Source organism: Cinclus cinclus, chromosome 3 (genome assembly GCF_963662255.1).
Source record: "Cinclus cinclus chromosome 3, bCinCin1.1, whole genome shotgun sequence".
In the NCBI taxonomy this organism is placed as follows: Eukaryota; Metazoa; Chordata; class Aves; order Passeriformes; family Cinclidae; genus Cinclus; species Cinclus cinclus.
In genome coordinates this window covers 112481831-112499169 of record NC_085048.1, presented here as the reverse complement: position 1 = coordinate 112499169, position 17339 = coordinate 112481831, and the positions used below count along the sequence as shown (strand labels likewise).

The following is a 17339-nucleotide window of genomic DNA, read 5'->3' as shown; positions in this document are numbered from 1 at the left end:
AGCCTTATCATGTGTTTTGTGTGTATATATATAGCATATCCATGGCATAGTACCCAGTGGGAGATATTATACAGTATACCCACTTTTGCATATCTAGTACCTAGAGAGAGATGAGCAGGGGGCAGGGGGAGCTCCTTTGTGTTACTGTTCCTCAGCTAATGGACTACATCTTAAAACTTTGTATTCCATAAACCAGCCAGAACCTTTGCCAGGAAAAGTTCCTATTGCTAACAACTGCTTCTGTTTTAAATACTGATTGCTTTCAGACATGGTATATTGTCTGTTAACTATTTCCTGGCCTTTTGCTTAATTGACAATGCTGCTCTGAAACACACCTCCATATAAATTACTCACCTCCATAAATTTATACTAAATACATATTTTATGTATAAAAGTATCTATACTTAAATAAAAATAGAGAGAATATATATAGAAAACGTTGCTTCATCAAGTGAAACTGAAAGAATAACCCAATCATCCACAGCAGAAGTGCAGAGTACAAGTGCAGAGTTTTAATTTCCAAGGAATCTCTGGAGATGCTTAAATATAATTTTTTTATAGTTCAATTAAAAAAATGTACATGTTGCACTTCATAATGTTTATTATCTCCTGTCAGTGACATTTTCATTGGGAAACACAAAAATTACAGCAGTGCTGTTAATATATAGATATGTCAGGCAATTAACAGGGGGGCACCTTTACAGCCTACAGAAAGTAACGTTCTCCTCTAGGATGATCCCCATTTCAATAGGTGGAGCTGTCCCAAGATAAATGAGATTATTATTAATATAATTATGAATAAACTAGAGATATCTTAAAATTAGCTTTGGCATTCTCATTTGTTTTTTACCTGTGAGTATGCATAGGACAGATAAATTAAAACTCAGAGCTCAGCTGTAGAAACTTGAATCATGCAAATTCAATCTGCAAGTTTGGGGAAAAACTCACTCTGTCCCTGGCTAAACTGTGCACTAGGGTGGCATCCTGGTTTGTTTTCTTTTTCCAATAGAATAATGTTGCCTTCAAAAATGACACTGAAAAATCAAATTTCAAACGTACAGATATAACTTAGGCCATTATTAGGTTAGTGTTTCAATTACTTAAATTAAAATAAAGCTGTTGTAGTCAATTGGTATTCATTCATTTGTTGACTCATTCACTTTAGCACATAAAGGTAAATCAGAAATTAATCTGACTACCAACCCTGCAATTAGAGATTTGAAGAGCTTAAAGCAAGCTCTTAATTAAATGCTGTAGTGCTCAAACTGTATCCTTGGTACCTGTAGATGATTGTTTCAGTCTTCTGGAGACAAAGTTTTCTGCTGAAGAATCTCACAATGAGATATGACCTGGCTGATAGATATTTCATGTGGCAGCAATTTATGTAATTTACAGTGCCAGTCTCCCAGATTTTCATTTGGGGATAGGCTCTTCATTCACAGAAACTTTAGCACAAACATACCTGTGAGTGCCCAGGAGAAACGGATGTTACTGTTAACACTACTGGCACTAGCAGTGAGGATGCAGATGTGCTATAGAATGTACTGCTCCAGCAAGCCAGGAACTGAAAGATCATATAGCTTCATCAAGCATTGTTGATAAAAAATGTTTTATCAACTTATTAGTGGTAATGTTATGGTTTCTTAGAAAAAACCCCAAATTTCATTAAGTTTCTTTAACGGTCTTTGTCAACATAATTGTATGCTCGTGGTCCCCCGGATGCCTGGAAGAAGCCAAACACATCCACTAGGCTGTTCACTTACTCAGGTTCCTGTATTGACCCTCCAATGCAATGGAATCTCTCAGGAACAGTCTTCCAGTCTTTTGCCATCTTAACCATTGCTCCTGCATCTAGGACCCCATAGCCAAACAAATGGTTGAACTCCAGCCCAACGCCATTCCTACGCCACCTATGAACCTCATCATGAAGCTGGTTCCTCTTGGAGGTGAGCACTGTCAGATGCTGCATGTCTCTCCATGTCAGATGCAAGCTGTGAAAGAGCAACATGAGAAACAAATATTGGAGTATTTCCAAGCAGATAAGAAGAAAAGAAAAACTGTGTTCGAGTAAGGCTTTGGGTAAAATTTGTTTCTAGGAATGACACTGAAATTGTAACTTTACACATGTCAATAACCAAGTTTCTATTGATCTCAGTGGGAACAAGAACAGGTTTGAATTATATAGTACTTTTCAAAATATGTTCTCCAAAACTGCAGAATAATTTCTGATTAAAAATAACTTCTTTTTAGCTAGACAGTATACAACAAACATGCAATTTTTAAACTAATAAAATGAGTGAGATATTATATCAGATCCTGAGAGAAATACAAAAAATTCAAAGATGATAAAATATTTCATCTAGCTTTCCTCTTAGATCTTGCCCCCTTTTTCTTGCCTGCTCCTCCTGCTTTTCCCATGAACCTTCCAAGATCCACCCTGAAAGTCCCTAATCTAATAAAGTTGATGACTTCCAATGATCCAGGTGTTAGTAATGCCAGGATTCTGTGAATATGGATATATGGACCGTGGGTGGCTGCAGCTTTGCAGTGTAAGGTATGGCAGAGATTTTCCACCCATGTAAATTAGCATGGATGGATGCAGTCAAGTAATATTTGCCTAGTTGCAATGGTTATTTTCCATCATCTTCTCTTGTCTTCCTAGATGTACAGTGATTATGGTAACAGGAAGGGCACTTATTCTTCTAAAAAGCTTTAGAACTGACATTCTAATTCTACATAACTGAAGCTATTCCAGTTGTTTAATGAACTCTTTCAACATCACAATATGTCTGATTCAAACCATCAGCCTAAAAGGATCTGCTTTTCAGCTTTCTGTGCCCCAAGTAATAAGCATGTGTGCATTCTGAATGTACACCAGAATAGGTAATTACTGTCGTTCCCCCAAGGTGACACAAGAAATCTGAAAAGAAGATAGCACTTGCATCATTCTTATTGAAATCTTTTAAGAGCGTGGTACTTTTCTTAAAGCCGTACTTTCTATTTCACAGATTGGTCTGGTTTGAGAGACTTGTCAGTCTTACATTGTGTATAAGCTGACAGACATAATGCAGGCAATAACAGGCTTCATGGGAAATTTTCAGTGATTACTGGGAAGGCTCATCCAGGGTAGTTCTGCACAATACAATTCAATACAGACAAGAATATTTGAGACCTTGACAGTTCCTTCTCTCTCCTGCTGCCTTCTCAGCAAAGCCTAGAAATTCTAATGCAAGACAGGGGTATTAAATCTTAATTCTTATTCGTGATAATTTGGCAGAGTAATTCTAGTCTTTATGGGTAGGCTCAAATGAAGAAGAATTATAATTATTACTGAGATATTAAGGTTCCAGTCCAGTTTAAACAGTCAGTGGTCAGAAAATTCAATAAACATTTATAATTTTACGGCCATATTAATATTTCACATAGCGGCTGTCCCACTGAATGAATCTGATAGAAGAAGGAATGATCATCCAAAGCTAAACATTTGGCACATGTTTTACACATATAAAACCTGAAAAATGAGATGTGGACCAAGTCATGTTATAAGCACGATAGTCATTGCTCTGCTAATGTAAACTTGGCCTCCTCTCACAAATCTTCATTATTGTGCACTGTTGAAGGAAACTATGCACATAGTATTCACTTCATGTCATGGTTATAGCAATTGAAGCTCTGTAAGTAAGCAAATGCCTCAGTTCATGAAAAACTTAACATAAAGTAAATAGGTGGTATAACTTATTGTAAGGAAAACTTTTCCTAATCAATAGAGAAGAAGATAATGATTCCAAGATATAAAAAACATTCCAATGTCAGGAATACCATGGAGATGGTAAATAGACAATGGGTATTTATTCCTTCATGTAATAGAGCAATTACACAGCACAGAAGCAGCCAACCAGCAGTGGGTTAAGAAAGCAAAGAAAACTTTCCACACCAACATTGCCAAAAAAAAAAATAAATTGAGGAACTGATTGTTACTGGATGACCTAGGCGCCAAATACAGACAATTTGAAAAAGAGTTAGGTAGCTTCAAGGAAGATCAATCTGCCCGAAGCTATTAAACAGAAGAGACCCACTGCTGTCTCTACAAATCACAGATCAACAAAGCTCTTATTGAAAGATCACTCTTAATCCCCTTTCTTTTTCCTCTACCTAAGCATCTGTCATTGCAGACAGTACCCTGGCACAAGATGAACTACTCTCTTATATTACAGGGTCATTCTTATGTTTTTGTAGGCTGGGCATTTCACAGAGGACATGTGGAGAAATGAAATAATCTCATCCTCCAAACAGTGCCAGAGAAGTCTAATCCCTGGATGCAGAGGACGGGGAGGACACAGAGAGACAAGACAGCCAAAATACATCTGCCATGCAACTTTGGCAAGGCTGTTGCTCCATCTGCAAGTCACCATGTATGTATGTCACTACTGAATGAGGCTGCTTTTGAGCTGGTTATTGCAGCCTCATGCCACAGCTTGCCAACTGAAATGATGGACACCATTAAACAAACCACAGGCCCTCTCCACTCCAGAGCTCATGAGGAGTTTCTCAACAGCATACTTAGCCTCCAGGGCCAGGGCGAACACTCCGGCTGCTTCAGGGGCAGCTGCAGATGTGCCTGAATGACGCAGGGTGCAGTTGCCATACAAATCTGTTGTTGCCTGCAATGATATTAGATGTAATTAATGAAACCAGCTATACCATTTTCGTTGCAGCTACAGACTCAGAAAAACACAGAAAGTGGAGTTTGTGCCCTTGCTCTTTAATTGTGTTTGTGCCCACAGTCTGTTTTCTTTTTTGGAAGAGTGTGTCAAATTAAAACCACAGTGAGACACACTTAGAGCACAAATGAAAGAGCAAGTCATCAGGTAGTAAACCAGTGTTCATTATCACTTAGAACCCATTTCTTTCTTAGAAACACAGTTCAACAAAAAGCCTTAAATTCCTTTCTGATTAGCAAAAAAGATTTGAAACTAGAATTGTTAACACTATTGAACTTTTTAACATTTGTCCAACTCTGAGACCAGCAGCAGCATCAGGCTTCTGTCTTCTGTGCAGATTAGTCACTAGCAGAGACCAGAAGAAGACCTTAGAAATGCATCTTATGGCAATAATTACAAAGATGTCGCAGGGAATTTTGGCTGGTACCATCACAAAGCTGATGAAGACAGAAACCAGTTCTGTCTGCTACTGCATGGGACATTTACGATTGCACAATGTGTCGTGGGGGCTTGAGACAGGGTCATGGAAAATGTCCAACAGCTTTTTGCAAAAACTAACCTTGAGTCAGCACACCTGCATTTTCCACTCTGTAAACGGAACTAAGTCCTGGCTAGCCTGAAGGTGCTGAAGAGCTGAAGGACAGCTCTAGAAGAGCTGATCACTATGGTGGAAGAGAATCCCAAATACAATTGAACAGAACCTGCCTGTTTTCCAGCTGTAGCAATGGCCCTGCAGCAACAGCAGGCTCTGGTGATCTGAACCCACATACATCCTCTGTGGGTGACTAAATGTCATTCTGCTCTGTGCTGCTTGTACAGCAGAAGTCTGCCAGTACAAGTAAATATGATCTCAGATGTTAACTTGGGTTTTTACAGAGACCTTTTGTCACACTGTCCTCCAGAAAGAGGGCAACGGGACTTTGTAATCTGGTTTCTGATAAAGGAAAGCACCAACTTTCCTTTGAAGCTCTAAAAGATGGAAGAATCATTGCTGTTCTCAGTAAAAAACCCACATCTTCTCAGCTGACAGTTTTGGCACCATCACATACTGCAAATGAAAAAATACTCATCTCAACAAAGAACCATCTGCTGCTCCAAAGTACAAGAGTTGCAATAGGTCATGCAGATAGACAAAGACAGCAACAAAGCACAATAGTATCAGGGCTCACCACACCAGCCTCTGGATTTCTCTTCCTCCCATTACTAAAGGTGGAGGCTAAGGTTGAAGAGCAGCTTTCATCATACAGAGCTGTCCGTCCATCATTTATGGCAGAATTGATGGAGATTGTCCACATGCTTGATGCATAACCATCACAGTTACAGTCATCATAGCTGCCTCCATCTCCAGAGGCCCAGACATAGATGCTGCCTTTTCCACCCCGGCCCTGTGAGAGGGGAAAAATGACCCTCTGGAGTTAAAGAGCAAATAGAAGATAGCAGCAACTTTAAACTTCTGAAGTGCTCAGACCAGAACAACAGGCCGAAGCCAAAGCTGATTTTAGATGAATCCCGAAAATCATGTAAAAGCTATTGTTTATGTTAGCCATTTAACAAAGAATTTTGCATACAGACTGACCACACGCCTTTAATGTGAAACCAGCTGCTTTAGGAACTTTCACATGACCTTGTGTAATTATCTGCAAGATATATTAATAAATGAGTAATTTTATGAAATCTTCCCAACTGACATCACCAGATGTTTATTTGCAGCTGAGGCCTGGGCTCTGGCCAAACCCTGGCCCTGGTTGGTTGGGAAGTGTGTTATAGAAACCCCCCCCCATTTGCAGCGACTTCGGAGACGTCAGTTACGAATGCAAGCACTTCCAGGATCTCCCAGCTCCCTGGAAAGTTCTCCGAACTGCCACTGCAACAGAACCAGTGACTGTGGTCGTGGATGATGGTGAAGTATTTAGGCAATTGGTGATGTATCATTCTCAATCACTATTCTCTCTCTCTCTCATATAGTACTGATTAGGTGCATTACCTTGCTTATTTTCTTTGTTGCTGAAGCCAAGCACAGAGTAAGCTTATTGTTTTATTAAATGTACCATTTTGCCTCTGTGTTGCCTTAGTATTAGTAGTAAAATAAGACACCATTCTTTATTGGTGTTTGTGTCCTTTGAATCACCCCCATCAAATGGCAAAACAACTGCACATGTAATTGTAAATCTGAGCATGTATAAAAGAGAAAACTGGTACAAACAAAACATACATGAAGCTTCAGCTGAAATACAGAGACCTATGCAGGTTATTAAATCCAGGTAACTGGCAGCCAAAGCCAGTTCTCCAACGTTGTTTACACAAAGCATTTCCATTTATCTCCTGGTTTGCTTCACACCCTGAAGGCTCCTGTGGCAGATGCTAAGACATTTTTTGGATTCATCAGCATTTATGTCATGGTCTAAGTGCCATGTGGAAAAGTGTTCTTTTAAAAGGGATATATGTCATCTTGCAGGCTGGTTTTTAGATCCAGTTAGGTTCAGATGATGGCTAAAAACTCTTACCAGCACCTTTTTCTCTCAATAAATTTCTTTTTTCAAAGTATGATTGGCTCAGAGCTGATTTTCTGACAAACCAGCTTCTAAGGCGAAAATGGAGCTATGAAACCATACAAATAATCTACAGAAAAACAGCCTAGCCATTATGCTGAGATGGATAGGAGTGACTGAAGCTGAAGGGCCACTATAAAGGCTTGCCATTAATTAAATTAAAGAAATCCATACCCTCTCCCCAACTTCCAGAGAGGCAGGTAGTGGGAAGGGATCAACTCAGCTCCTTCTAGTTCCATAATTAGAAAGAGGTAGGAGCTGCCTGAAAAGAGAGTCAGACCCAAGAACTTCAACTCTCAGGGAAACATCAGCACTACGGAACTCAAAGCTCAGATCTCCAACTGATTCCAGCACAGCCACCATTTCTCTCTGTGTTTAGTTCCAGTAATCAGTTTACTTCCAAGAGCACCAGAAGTCTGCAAGGCTGGAATTTAACACACCAGAAGTCTGCAAGGCTGGAATTTAACACACTGTTTAGATGCACTGAACAAAATACTAAAAAATTTCTTCTGTTCTTCTCATTGCCCAGCATGAAATGGAAGTTAATGAATATACAAACTTAGTAACCTGCAGTGGCATTTTAATAGAGAACCTTTTCAGTCAGGATTTTAAATCAAATCTGAGTTCCCAGCAGTAGCTTCTATTTTTCATTGCACCCCACTGAACAGAGCAACCTCATTATTTCAAGCACGTTAGTGAGTTGCATTATAATCCACTGAACTGCACAGCAGGATTGCTGACACTGGGATATGTAACATCTCAGGACACAGATTTTCATAATAAAGATATTGACTATTAAAAAGCTCACTGAAATCCATCTAAGAACTTCCACAAAGACCTGGTATGAGTTGAGTTTTAAGGAGGGATGATACTGTTGCAAAATTATATACTTTTAAGAACAAATTCATGCTAGCAATTTATTTAAAAGATAAAATAAAAATCAGTAGAACAAGACCAGTTATGGCTTTTTTCTCTTTGACTTTTTCCATATCCCATCTTATGCTCTGACTGCCATTAGTTTCCAGGGCCCAAACCTAGTCCTTGGACTACCTTTAGAAGTCACACCCCAATCTTGCCACCACCATACCCACCTACACCCTCACACCACTTTGCAACCCTCTACCTGCTTTGGACAGGTTTTACAGCCTGTGTCACAAAAAAGCAGGTGCTTTTTTGCATATGATGCTTGTCATGTACGGACCCGTTCTTAAACAATCTTCCTTCTTGTCATTTGAAAGGGAGAGTAAATATTCTAATTTCATGTGAGAAATTCACTAAAGTGCTAACAGGAAGTTAAGCTCTGCAGTGTCCAGTGTCCTGAGCTTAGCCCTGCTCAGCATTTTACCCCAAGTAAAATGCTACCAAGTATTTTACCCCACAGGTGGGATTTGTGGCAGAATGGCAGAAAATGCACGTAGCAGATTGTTGTTGTGAAGCAAGGGGAAGTCACAGAGGAACTGAAACTCTGGGATGGGTTTTATGCATGCAATTACTGTAACTTGAAAATGGCCTCAGGATATCATTTTCATGGGAGTCACATCCACAAGTGGGTCTTAGTGTTAAAACCTAAAATTAATCTCTTAATACTCTAATTTCAATTTGCTTTCCTTCCTAGCCAGGACTGGAAGGACAAGCAAACACTGCTGCAATAAAATGACAGCAGCCCGACTGCATTATCTGCAATGATGCTTAGGACTCGTTGCTTACACGTCCCACAGCCAGACCCCACGGTGGGACTACCTGAACAGACAAACTGGTGCTTGTTCTCAGGCATCATGTCATTTACCAGGAAGAAATATATGGCTTCAGGAGAAGTGAATTTTCAATTCTCTGGATGGCAGTAGCAATAAAACTGATGTAGTACTGATCTAGTTAGTGGCATCCCTGCTCATGGCATGGCAAGGGGCTAGAACTAGATGGTCTTTAAGGTCCCTTCCTACTCAAACCACTCTAAGATTCTATGATAAGCCAGAAAAAAAAAATCCAGTTGGGTTAATTGAACATCACATTTAAAGTGAAATGAAAGCTCCTATTTGCATCTCAAACTCATGTGAACCTAAAAAATGTTACTAGTGTGACTCAAGCTGCTGTACATTTGGACCAAAAATGGGACTGAAGAAAGCAGTAGTAACAGACACTAAAACCACCAGAGGGAGCCTGAAGGAAGAGTCAGGAAGAAGACAACAACAGCAGGACTGTAAGGTGCATTTAAAAGAGCATCTTTCCTCCAGAATCCTGTAGACACCTGCTCATTTCCTCCAAAAGTGATGCACAGCCTGGCACTTGCCCTTCTGAGCCATCTGAAGATATATCTCACTCAGAGCAGAAAATGCATCTTGGTGCATTTAGTACCAGCCCGAGAGAGGCCCAGTTCTCAATTCAGGTTAAACCAGAATTAAATTTTGGGCAAGGTTATTGTGCTGGTTATGCAATGAATGCACCTGGGGTGAGGGCATACTGGGAAGTTTTTCTCCATGAGAACCTTCTCTGTGAATGGACCTTCAATCCTCCCTTGAGTAAGAGGAAAGAGAACAGAGAGGATACACCAAAGTCACTGAAGCAGAAGCCAAGTTCTAGATGGAAGGGGAATGAGGAGACACGGTGAATGTTGGCTGAAAAATCTTTTGTAAGCTATAAGAGTGGACTGTACGACACTAAAATTCCTATGAACAGTGAAAAAAAAGCAAAAACATAGAGGGGTTGAAGTATTTGGAAGATCCTTTGCCCCGAGGGGAAAAGGGGATCTCTGTTCCTGGGGATAAAGTATGAACAGAAAAAAAGAGAGATGAAGATAACTTTTGCATTTGAACAGTTTGTTCTTTAAAAGTAAGCACCCCACGAGTTTAACCTGGCCCATAAACACAGTTTGGGAGAGCTGTGAAGATGGGAGAATGTTAGTGGAAAATAAAGCCATGAGAGAAATGTTTCTTTTTCTTCCTGTGGAAAAAATTCTTATCGTCGAACAAGAAGAGACTCCTCTCCCTAAAGTGAACTGAGAAAGATTATTTAAGTTGGAAACTGACTGAATTGTTTCTGTATGTTGTTGTTAAGAAGGTGTGGGAAGGGGCAGGAGGGAGTGCTCTGAATATTTTATTCTGAATTTATTATTTTCTTTGTGTTGTTAATAAAGTTTTTCTTTATACCCTTTTAAGTTTTAGGCCTGCCTTGCTTTTGCTTCTAATTCTATCTCACAACAGAAAATGAGTATATTGAAATTGGGCAAATCTAAACTATAACAGCTGTATGCTTAGTAATTCACAGAGTTCCTGTGAAGCTTTCTTTGAGAAGACAACAGGTTTTCTATTTCCAGTGTCTTTAGTGGGAAGTTGCACTATGAGGGGAAAAAATCCTGAGAAATGTCCTTACCCGTTTTCTCATCTTCCACAAGTGCACAGTACCAGAGAGATATCTTTAGTGAATTACCTTGCAAAAGTGAGTTGGCAGAAGACTTTAGCCTTTCTCACTTTATGTAACTTCAGGCATATCTTAGACTATGTTTTTCCTCCTTGTTTTCTTCATTTATCAGCCTGCTGGGCTAGTACCTGAGCCAGTGTTTCCTGAAGCTTTGACTGTTGGATCACACCTTCCAAAGAAAACAGAGGTTCATTTGACAAATAAACCTCCTCCAGCTTTCCTGACCTTTCTAATCAAGGTTGGCAAGCTCACATGAGTAACAGTCCAGCCTCTAACTCAGCACGGCCTCTGCAATGGCTCCTCCAGTTCTCCCACTGCCACCCAGCCACTGGCTGATGATGGATAGAAGGAACACAGTAGTCTTTAAAGCATGTTTTCCATATGGACTTGGCCTGATATTAAGTTGTAGATCAGGAATAACAGCTTTCAACCAATACAAATTAAAAACAGAGAACAGGCTCCTGCCATGAGAAGCAAAGTACCAGGGAAGGACAGAACCAGTGATGCCTTTTCTTGGTCTTAAAAAAATGAGAGCCAGACATGGTTAAGGGAAAGGGGTTTTAACCTCGGTATTTTAGTAAGGATCCCTTTTGCTGCACCACTTCACTGCAATGCACCTTGGCAAATGGTGCACCTTAACCATGTCTGGCTCTCAATTTTTTTAAGACCAGAAAAAGGCATCATCAGGACACCAGAAGGCAGGTAGGAGTCAGGTTAGAAGAAAAAAAAACCTGGCATCTCACTGTGAAGAGTATTTTTTTCAGGTTCAGTGAAAAGGTATTTCAGGTAAGGATAGCCAAATGGTTTGCTCATGTTTATGGACTGTATCATTCCTATGGAAGCAAATGCAGATGGGGCACATTTGAAAAAATGTGAAAAAAATATAGAACTGAAAATTGAGTTTTGAAAATTCTGTAGCAAATGCAAAGCACACACTGTTTTATAAGCATCTTTCTTTCTGCTTGACATATGATGGCTATTTTTTAATTCTTCCTCCTAGGAAAACAGAACTATTTCAGCACCTTCTATATGATTTAATAGCAATTTGTGTGCCTGCTATGGCAAGAGATAAACTGGTTTTCCAGGAAAAGCAAAAAAAAAAGAAAAAAATTTACAGTTTCTTTTCATCTTTTCAGGAGTCCTACTGACTTATGAATAGGACACAGCTAGCCTCTCTTCATTTTGACTACATTTTCCTCTGAAAAGAGGATTCCTTTCAGAAAATCCTTACATATTTTGTAATTAAAACCTGCATCCTTCAGTAATGATTGCTAATTATTGCAGAAAGTATAGTTTGCAGCCTACTCTGGTAAAAAGAAATCACCGTTGTGCTCCCTGTCTGGGATATGCCAAGAAAAGGAAGAGCTATGGGACCATTTTTCTGCTGTCATGAGCTGGTGGGGGAGCATTGGACTGGGCTCCCAACACCTCCCTCTGGGAGATTACACAGAGACCTTGCTCTGTCTTGGTCTCCCCAGCCTTCCTGTTCCCCAGCAATCTGGCTATGCAGTATAAGCCATCTGGAGGCAGCAAGTCCTTGGCATCCTTGAACTACTGCCCATTTTTTGTACTGCTGGAGTTTTCTGGAGCCTGCCTGCATGTTCCTGCATCCCTGACATCCCCTGCTCCCTTGGCTCCTCCAGCTGCCAGGATGATTTGCCTAGAGCAATCTGGTATGCTGTAACTTCTTGGATCCCTTTGCACCTTTGCTATACTGATGACTTGGGCACTGTTAACAACCTAAAGCAAGATCTAAGCAGAAACATTTCTGACAGCCAGCCAAGCAATCTTGTTTTAACCTCAGAGATATCTCAGAGAAAGTTTAAGGAGGAAACATACCTGGATTTGCAAAGTTTGCCACCACATGGGTTCAGGGGGACAGCTGCTTTGTTTGAGCTGAATGCCTTTGCACTTCTCCTACATGCAGTTCCTTCTGGAGGCCTGCAGATGCTGAACTGTAACCCTGGAAAAGCCCAGCACAGCCACAACCCATGCAGTTCAGCTCAGAAGAAACAAGGTTATCTTCTCAAATTCACTACTGATGAAGGCCCTGTACCTTCCCTGCTGGCCTGTCTAACCTGCTGGTATGCAACAGTGGGAGAGGAAAGGCTGTTTTGACATGGGGAAAGAACTCAGTTCAGCACTTGGCTACTCTGCAGAGGATAACTGACACTTAGAACCTCATTTCAGTCACGCTTCTCCTGTTTGGTGTCCCTTTCACATTTTGCTGTCCTTAATAATTGCCTGTCTAGTTTGTCCTAGCAGATTTCTGAAACTATTTGTGTCAAGTAATAACCACCAAACTCCAAGACTGCTGCATATGAGACTCTCAAAAAACCTAAGCCATGTAATTCGTAAACCCTAATGAAAGGCTTTCTGCAACTTATTTTAGAATTAATCACAGAACAGTACTGAACTCACATCCACCAATCCACAACTAAATGCATAATTGTTAATACCTCCTTTGGATAAAAATAATGCTTGAGCCATTTTCTACATCTAAATTGCTGTTGAAATTGGATGGACTTCTTTTAGCTAAGAGAAATGAATGTAAAATTATACTTCAGGTGAAAAGAGGCAGCACTAGGTTTCAGTGAGGGCTCAGTCTAGTAGGGCAATGATGAAGGAACCTTAAAAATGCTGAGGCAAAACGTTTTAATTAGACATTTCTTTTTTGCTGGATGCTGAGCTATGTACCACAAGTGACAATATAAGAATTCTACAGGCCTAATTCTAGTATCAATAATATTTGGAAAAAGATCAATCTCATCCTCTTCTCATTATTTCTGAGCTAGACTATCACCGAGAAAGACTCTAAACACACAATTTACTCTTGAGCAGTGACAGTGCTGGTTTCCCTTCCCAGCATTCCCAAGTGGTGTGATGAACTCTGGCCTCACAGCTTCACCTGTGTCCCTGGAAGCATTGTGCAAAGGTTCCCAGCTTGCAACATCAGCCTTGTTGGGAAGCTAAACTCTGTATCTGCTGAGCTGTGGCACAGAGATTAAGCAAAAGCCACTCCTTGGGGCAGAGTGAGAGAAAAAAAAAATCAAGGTTTTCAGGATATATTATATTCCTCCTTAGAAAATATCCCTGTCAGATGACAGGGGCTCAGAATTCCAAGCCGATACAACATGTGTGGGGTTTTAATACGGTTTGATTTTATCTTAGATGAATAAGACAAGGCAAGGAATTACAGTGCATATTTCAGACACAGTGGCAATACGATAGTAAAGGGCTCCCAAGTTATAAAGAAACTTGCTGGGCTTCCTCAAAAATGGAGTAATCAAATGGTTGCCATAGCATAAATTTCCCTGTCCTCACTTAGCTGTTGAACAATAAAATTATGTTAGAGGTATATAAATGTATATACTTCATTAATATGATATTTTCAAAGAACAATAACACAGTCTCTGTGCGCTTTGAGAGAGGCAAATGAGAAATATTTCCTTTTGTATTTTTTACTTTGTCCTTTCTTCCTTCATTGGTGAGCCCAATTACAAAGCTATGATGTGACTAAGAATTGTTAATACTGCTCCCCTGGTAATTTGTACTTGGGCATTATTTTCTTAGGTAGAACTACATTAGGGAAATAATAATGCTTTCACCAGCACAAGAACAAATGGCTCCTGTCTTATATATTCTGGCTGGGATGGTGAAGTCTTGAGGAATTAATTCAGCCTATGAGCAACCCCTCACAGCCGCCTAATATAAAAGCCTACTTCATAAAAATGCAATAGATAAGAGACTAGTTTATTTGATTACTTCTTTTTGTTGCCTTAAATTCCAGTAACTGAAGCTGGAAAGAACTGGACTCACAAAATGGCAAATAAGAAATGTTTACTAGACACTACACTAAAGACAGGATCTACCATAAAATTCAAGTGGAATTAGTTCTTGACCTAAGATGATGGCTGATCCAATTCTGGATGCAAGATACTAGAGAATTAAAAGTCTCTTTAAGAGAGTTGTGTTCTCACAGGATTTCCACCTATCATCTCTACCTCCCTGTCCAAGCCTTCCAACCCCCAAAGTGGGTTAGCACAGCTCCGACAAGGGTAAGTAAATCACACAGCATTGCTTTGTCCTGTCATACTACACATACAATGAATGCAAGGCCCCCTCATTTAGACAAGTACTGTATACATACAGGTTTCAGCGTAATCTTTAAAAAAGATTTTTAAAAAGTTTTTAGAAGTCCCTTCCAATCCTGAATATGTCTTTTCTAGCAGCTGAAAGTTCTATTAGGTAAGAGTGTTCACCTGTGTCAGGCCAATGCTGGAAATTACCAAATACTTGTGGACCTTTGTGTAATAGGAAACTCTTCTCAATCCCTATTCCCAAGTTCTTGCTAATTCAACTGTGAGCTCATTTATGTTTGCAGTACAACCATCACTACTCAGTGAGCCAGTCACGCTGCTGACTAGTGTCCCTGAACTAAAGCCATGAGATAACACAGTGAAGCCAGATCACATTAAAAAATTGAGTGGGATTGTGTCTTAGTAACAAAAAGCAGCTTTCCCAATAACTTCTGTTTACATGGGTTATGCTGACACCCAGCTCATGCACACACCATTCCTTTTGTGTTCAGCCTTTCACATACTATTAGTAAAAGAGCCCACAAAGGAGTTTCCAGTGTGATGGCAGATTGTGCTGTCCTCAATTATGCTATTTAGTGCTGCCTCTATTCATGCTATTTACCTTCCAAGTCAACAGCACACCAAATCGAAGGTATGAGTTAGACAAAAGCAAAAATGAGTTTAACACATGCCAAGAATGGATAATGGAAGAAGAAAGGTAGGAAAATGGAATCAGAGAACAGTTTGGGTTGGAAGGGACCTTTTAAAGGCCATCTAGTCCAACTCCACTCTGCAATGAGCAGGGACACCTTCGGCTAGAAGAATATACATCAGAAATAGAAGACATGTTGGCCTTAGCCCACCTGTTTATAGCAGGGTGGCTTCAAGACATAAAAATAGACATGAACATGAAGTTTCACAGTTTCTGCAGTTTCTATCATATTGTCATTATCAGGTGACTAGTTACCCCCACATCTCAATAGCTCTGGAAGGAGGAATTCTACAGGACATGACAGCGGAATGAAGACTGTAGGAAGGAATAAACACTTGGCAGTGAGTTCCTCTTTGAGCTGAGCTCCAAGTGTATTGGCAACAAGGCAAACCTGTGTTTCTCAACTCAATTAAATGCATATTCTATGTAAGAATTCTGTATCACTCCTACTTACTGATTTTTATTTTATTGCATTAGATGCAAGGATATTAATCTTGGTCCATGCAAGAGTTCTTATATTGCCTTCTAGGACATTTGGAAGTATTGCTTTCAGTTTAAGAACACATTTTTATTCTCAGCATGTTGCTTCCTCCCCACCAATATTTCAGCTTCATCATTAATTTGTGAACCATAACTCTGGTGAGAATCAGCTCTAGGCTGATAAAAAGAATTCCTACATTTCTTTGTCTCTCAGTTTACAAAAGATACTTTTTACTAAGACAGCAGGGTTACAGTGAAAAATTATAATAAACTAATTTACATTTTTACAGTCAATAGAGAATGTGATGCATATAATATAGACGTAACCTAGGTAAAAGAGTATTATATATAAAGGCTTGTTAGTCTTCCTTTACATCCAGCCAATTCTGTAGTGGGTTTTTCAGAGCACCATGGAGAATACCCAGCATCCACTGACAGCTTGAAATATCTCTAGAAAATCTGTCTCTTCAAAAAAAACAGATCAGAACAAATTATACCCAAAAAAGATCATTCTATTAGGAAATGCAATGAGCAAAAGAAGGGTAGATAGATCTACAATCACAACACAAAGGGAGTTATTTGGAGTGGAACTGTCTCATCTTCTGTGCACATATTGCCAGGAGATAGCTGGGACACTGCCACTACAAGATTAAGTGTAATTGCTCCTTGACAACAATATTTTTTTAGGTAGAATCCAGTATCATTCCTCCTAATTCTGCAATGGCCGACAGAACTGGTTTACTAATGCAGGCTCTCCTGTTAATTTTATGTCTCCTGATAAGAGAGGTATATGTCTTCTGATGAGTGCCACCCTTGCCAGAGCACAGCTCACTCTTCTCTCTCTTTCATGAGCCTTCAACCCGAGTGATCTCAGGGGCCCTGCTGGTCTTAATACTGCAAATTATTTCTTGAAGAGAATCACAAACAATTCTGAGCGTAAGCTATTAAAAAGGTAATATTCCAACACTCTGAGTATGGGACTCCAACAGAACAATAAAACAGAAAAGAAAAATCCCTACTCCGATATTTAGCATTCAAAGAGAAGATTAATTACAGTGTAACTCCACAAATTAAAGCATAGGGCAATCTGATAGCAAATTAATTCAAAGGTATTTTATATACGAAATTGCAAAAATACCTGTGATTATGATTTAAAATCTGCTTCTCCTGAAGGCTAAAACTCTAGTTCAGTTGTCATTCTTCCACCTTCTTTGCTACTTTTAGACAAGTTCTCCATTGGAGGAGGACAACACAAAAATTTAATGGAAATTTTTCTGTGTTCAGAGTTTATATCTGCTACAACCAACATTAGTAGAAGAGAGATCAGCCAACTATAACACATCAAGGTGCTGCTAAAACTGTCACACACCTAAGAAAGAGTCTC

The 17339-nt window shown here is 39.7% G+C and overlaps 1 protein-coding gene across 1 annotated transcript in view; it reads right to left on the bottom strand.

Annotated features, from left to right (window-relative positions):
- Positions 1-17339, bottom strand: part of PCSK2 (proprotein convertase subtilisin/kexin type 2) — a 100963-nt gene that overhangs the window by 2400 nt on the left and 81224 nt on the right. Inside the window, exons 9-11 of the mRNA XM_062489453.1 lie at positions 5891-6106; positions 4561-4661; positions 1764-1991 (exon numbers count right to left, since the gene is read on the bottom strand). Of these exons, the coding sequence (XP_062345437.1) occupies positions 1764-1991; positions 4561-4661; positions 5891-6106 (545 nt within the window). The remainder of the gene's footprint in view (positions 1-1763; positions 1992-4560; positions 4662-5890; positions 6107-17339) is intronic.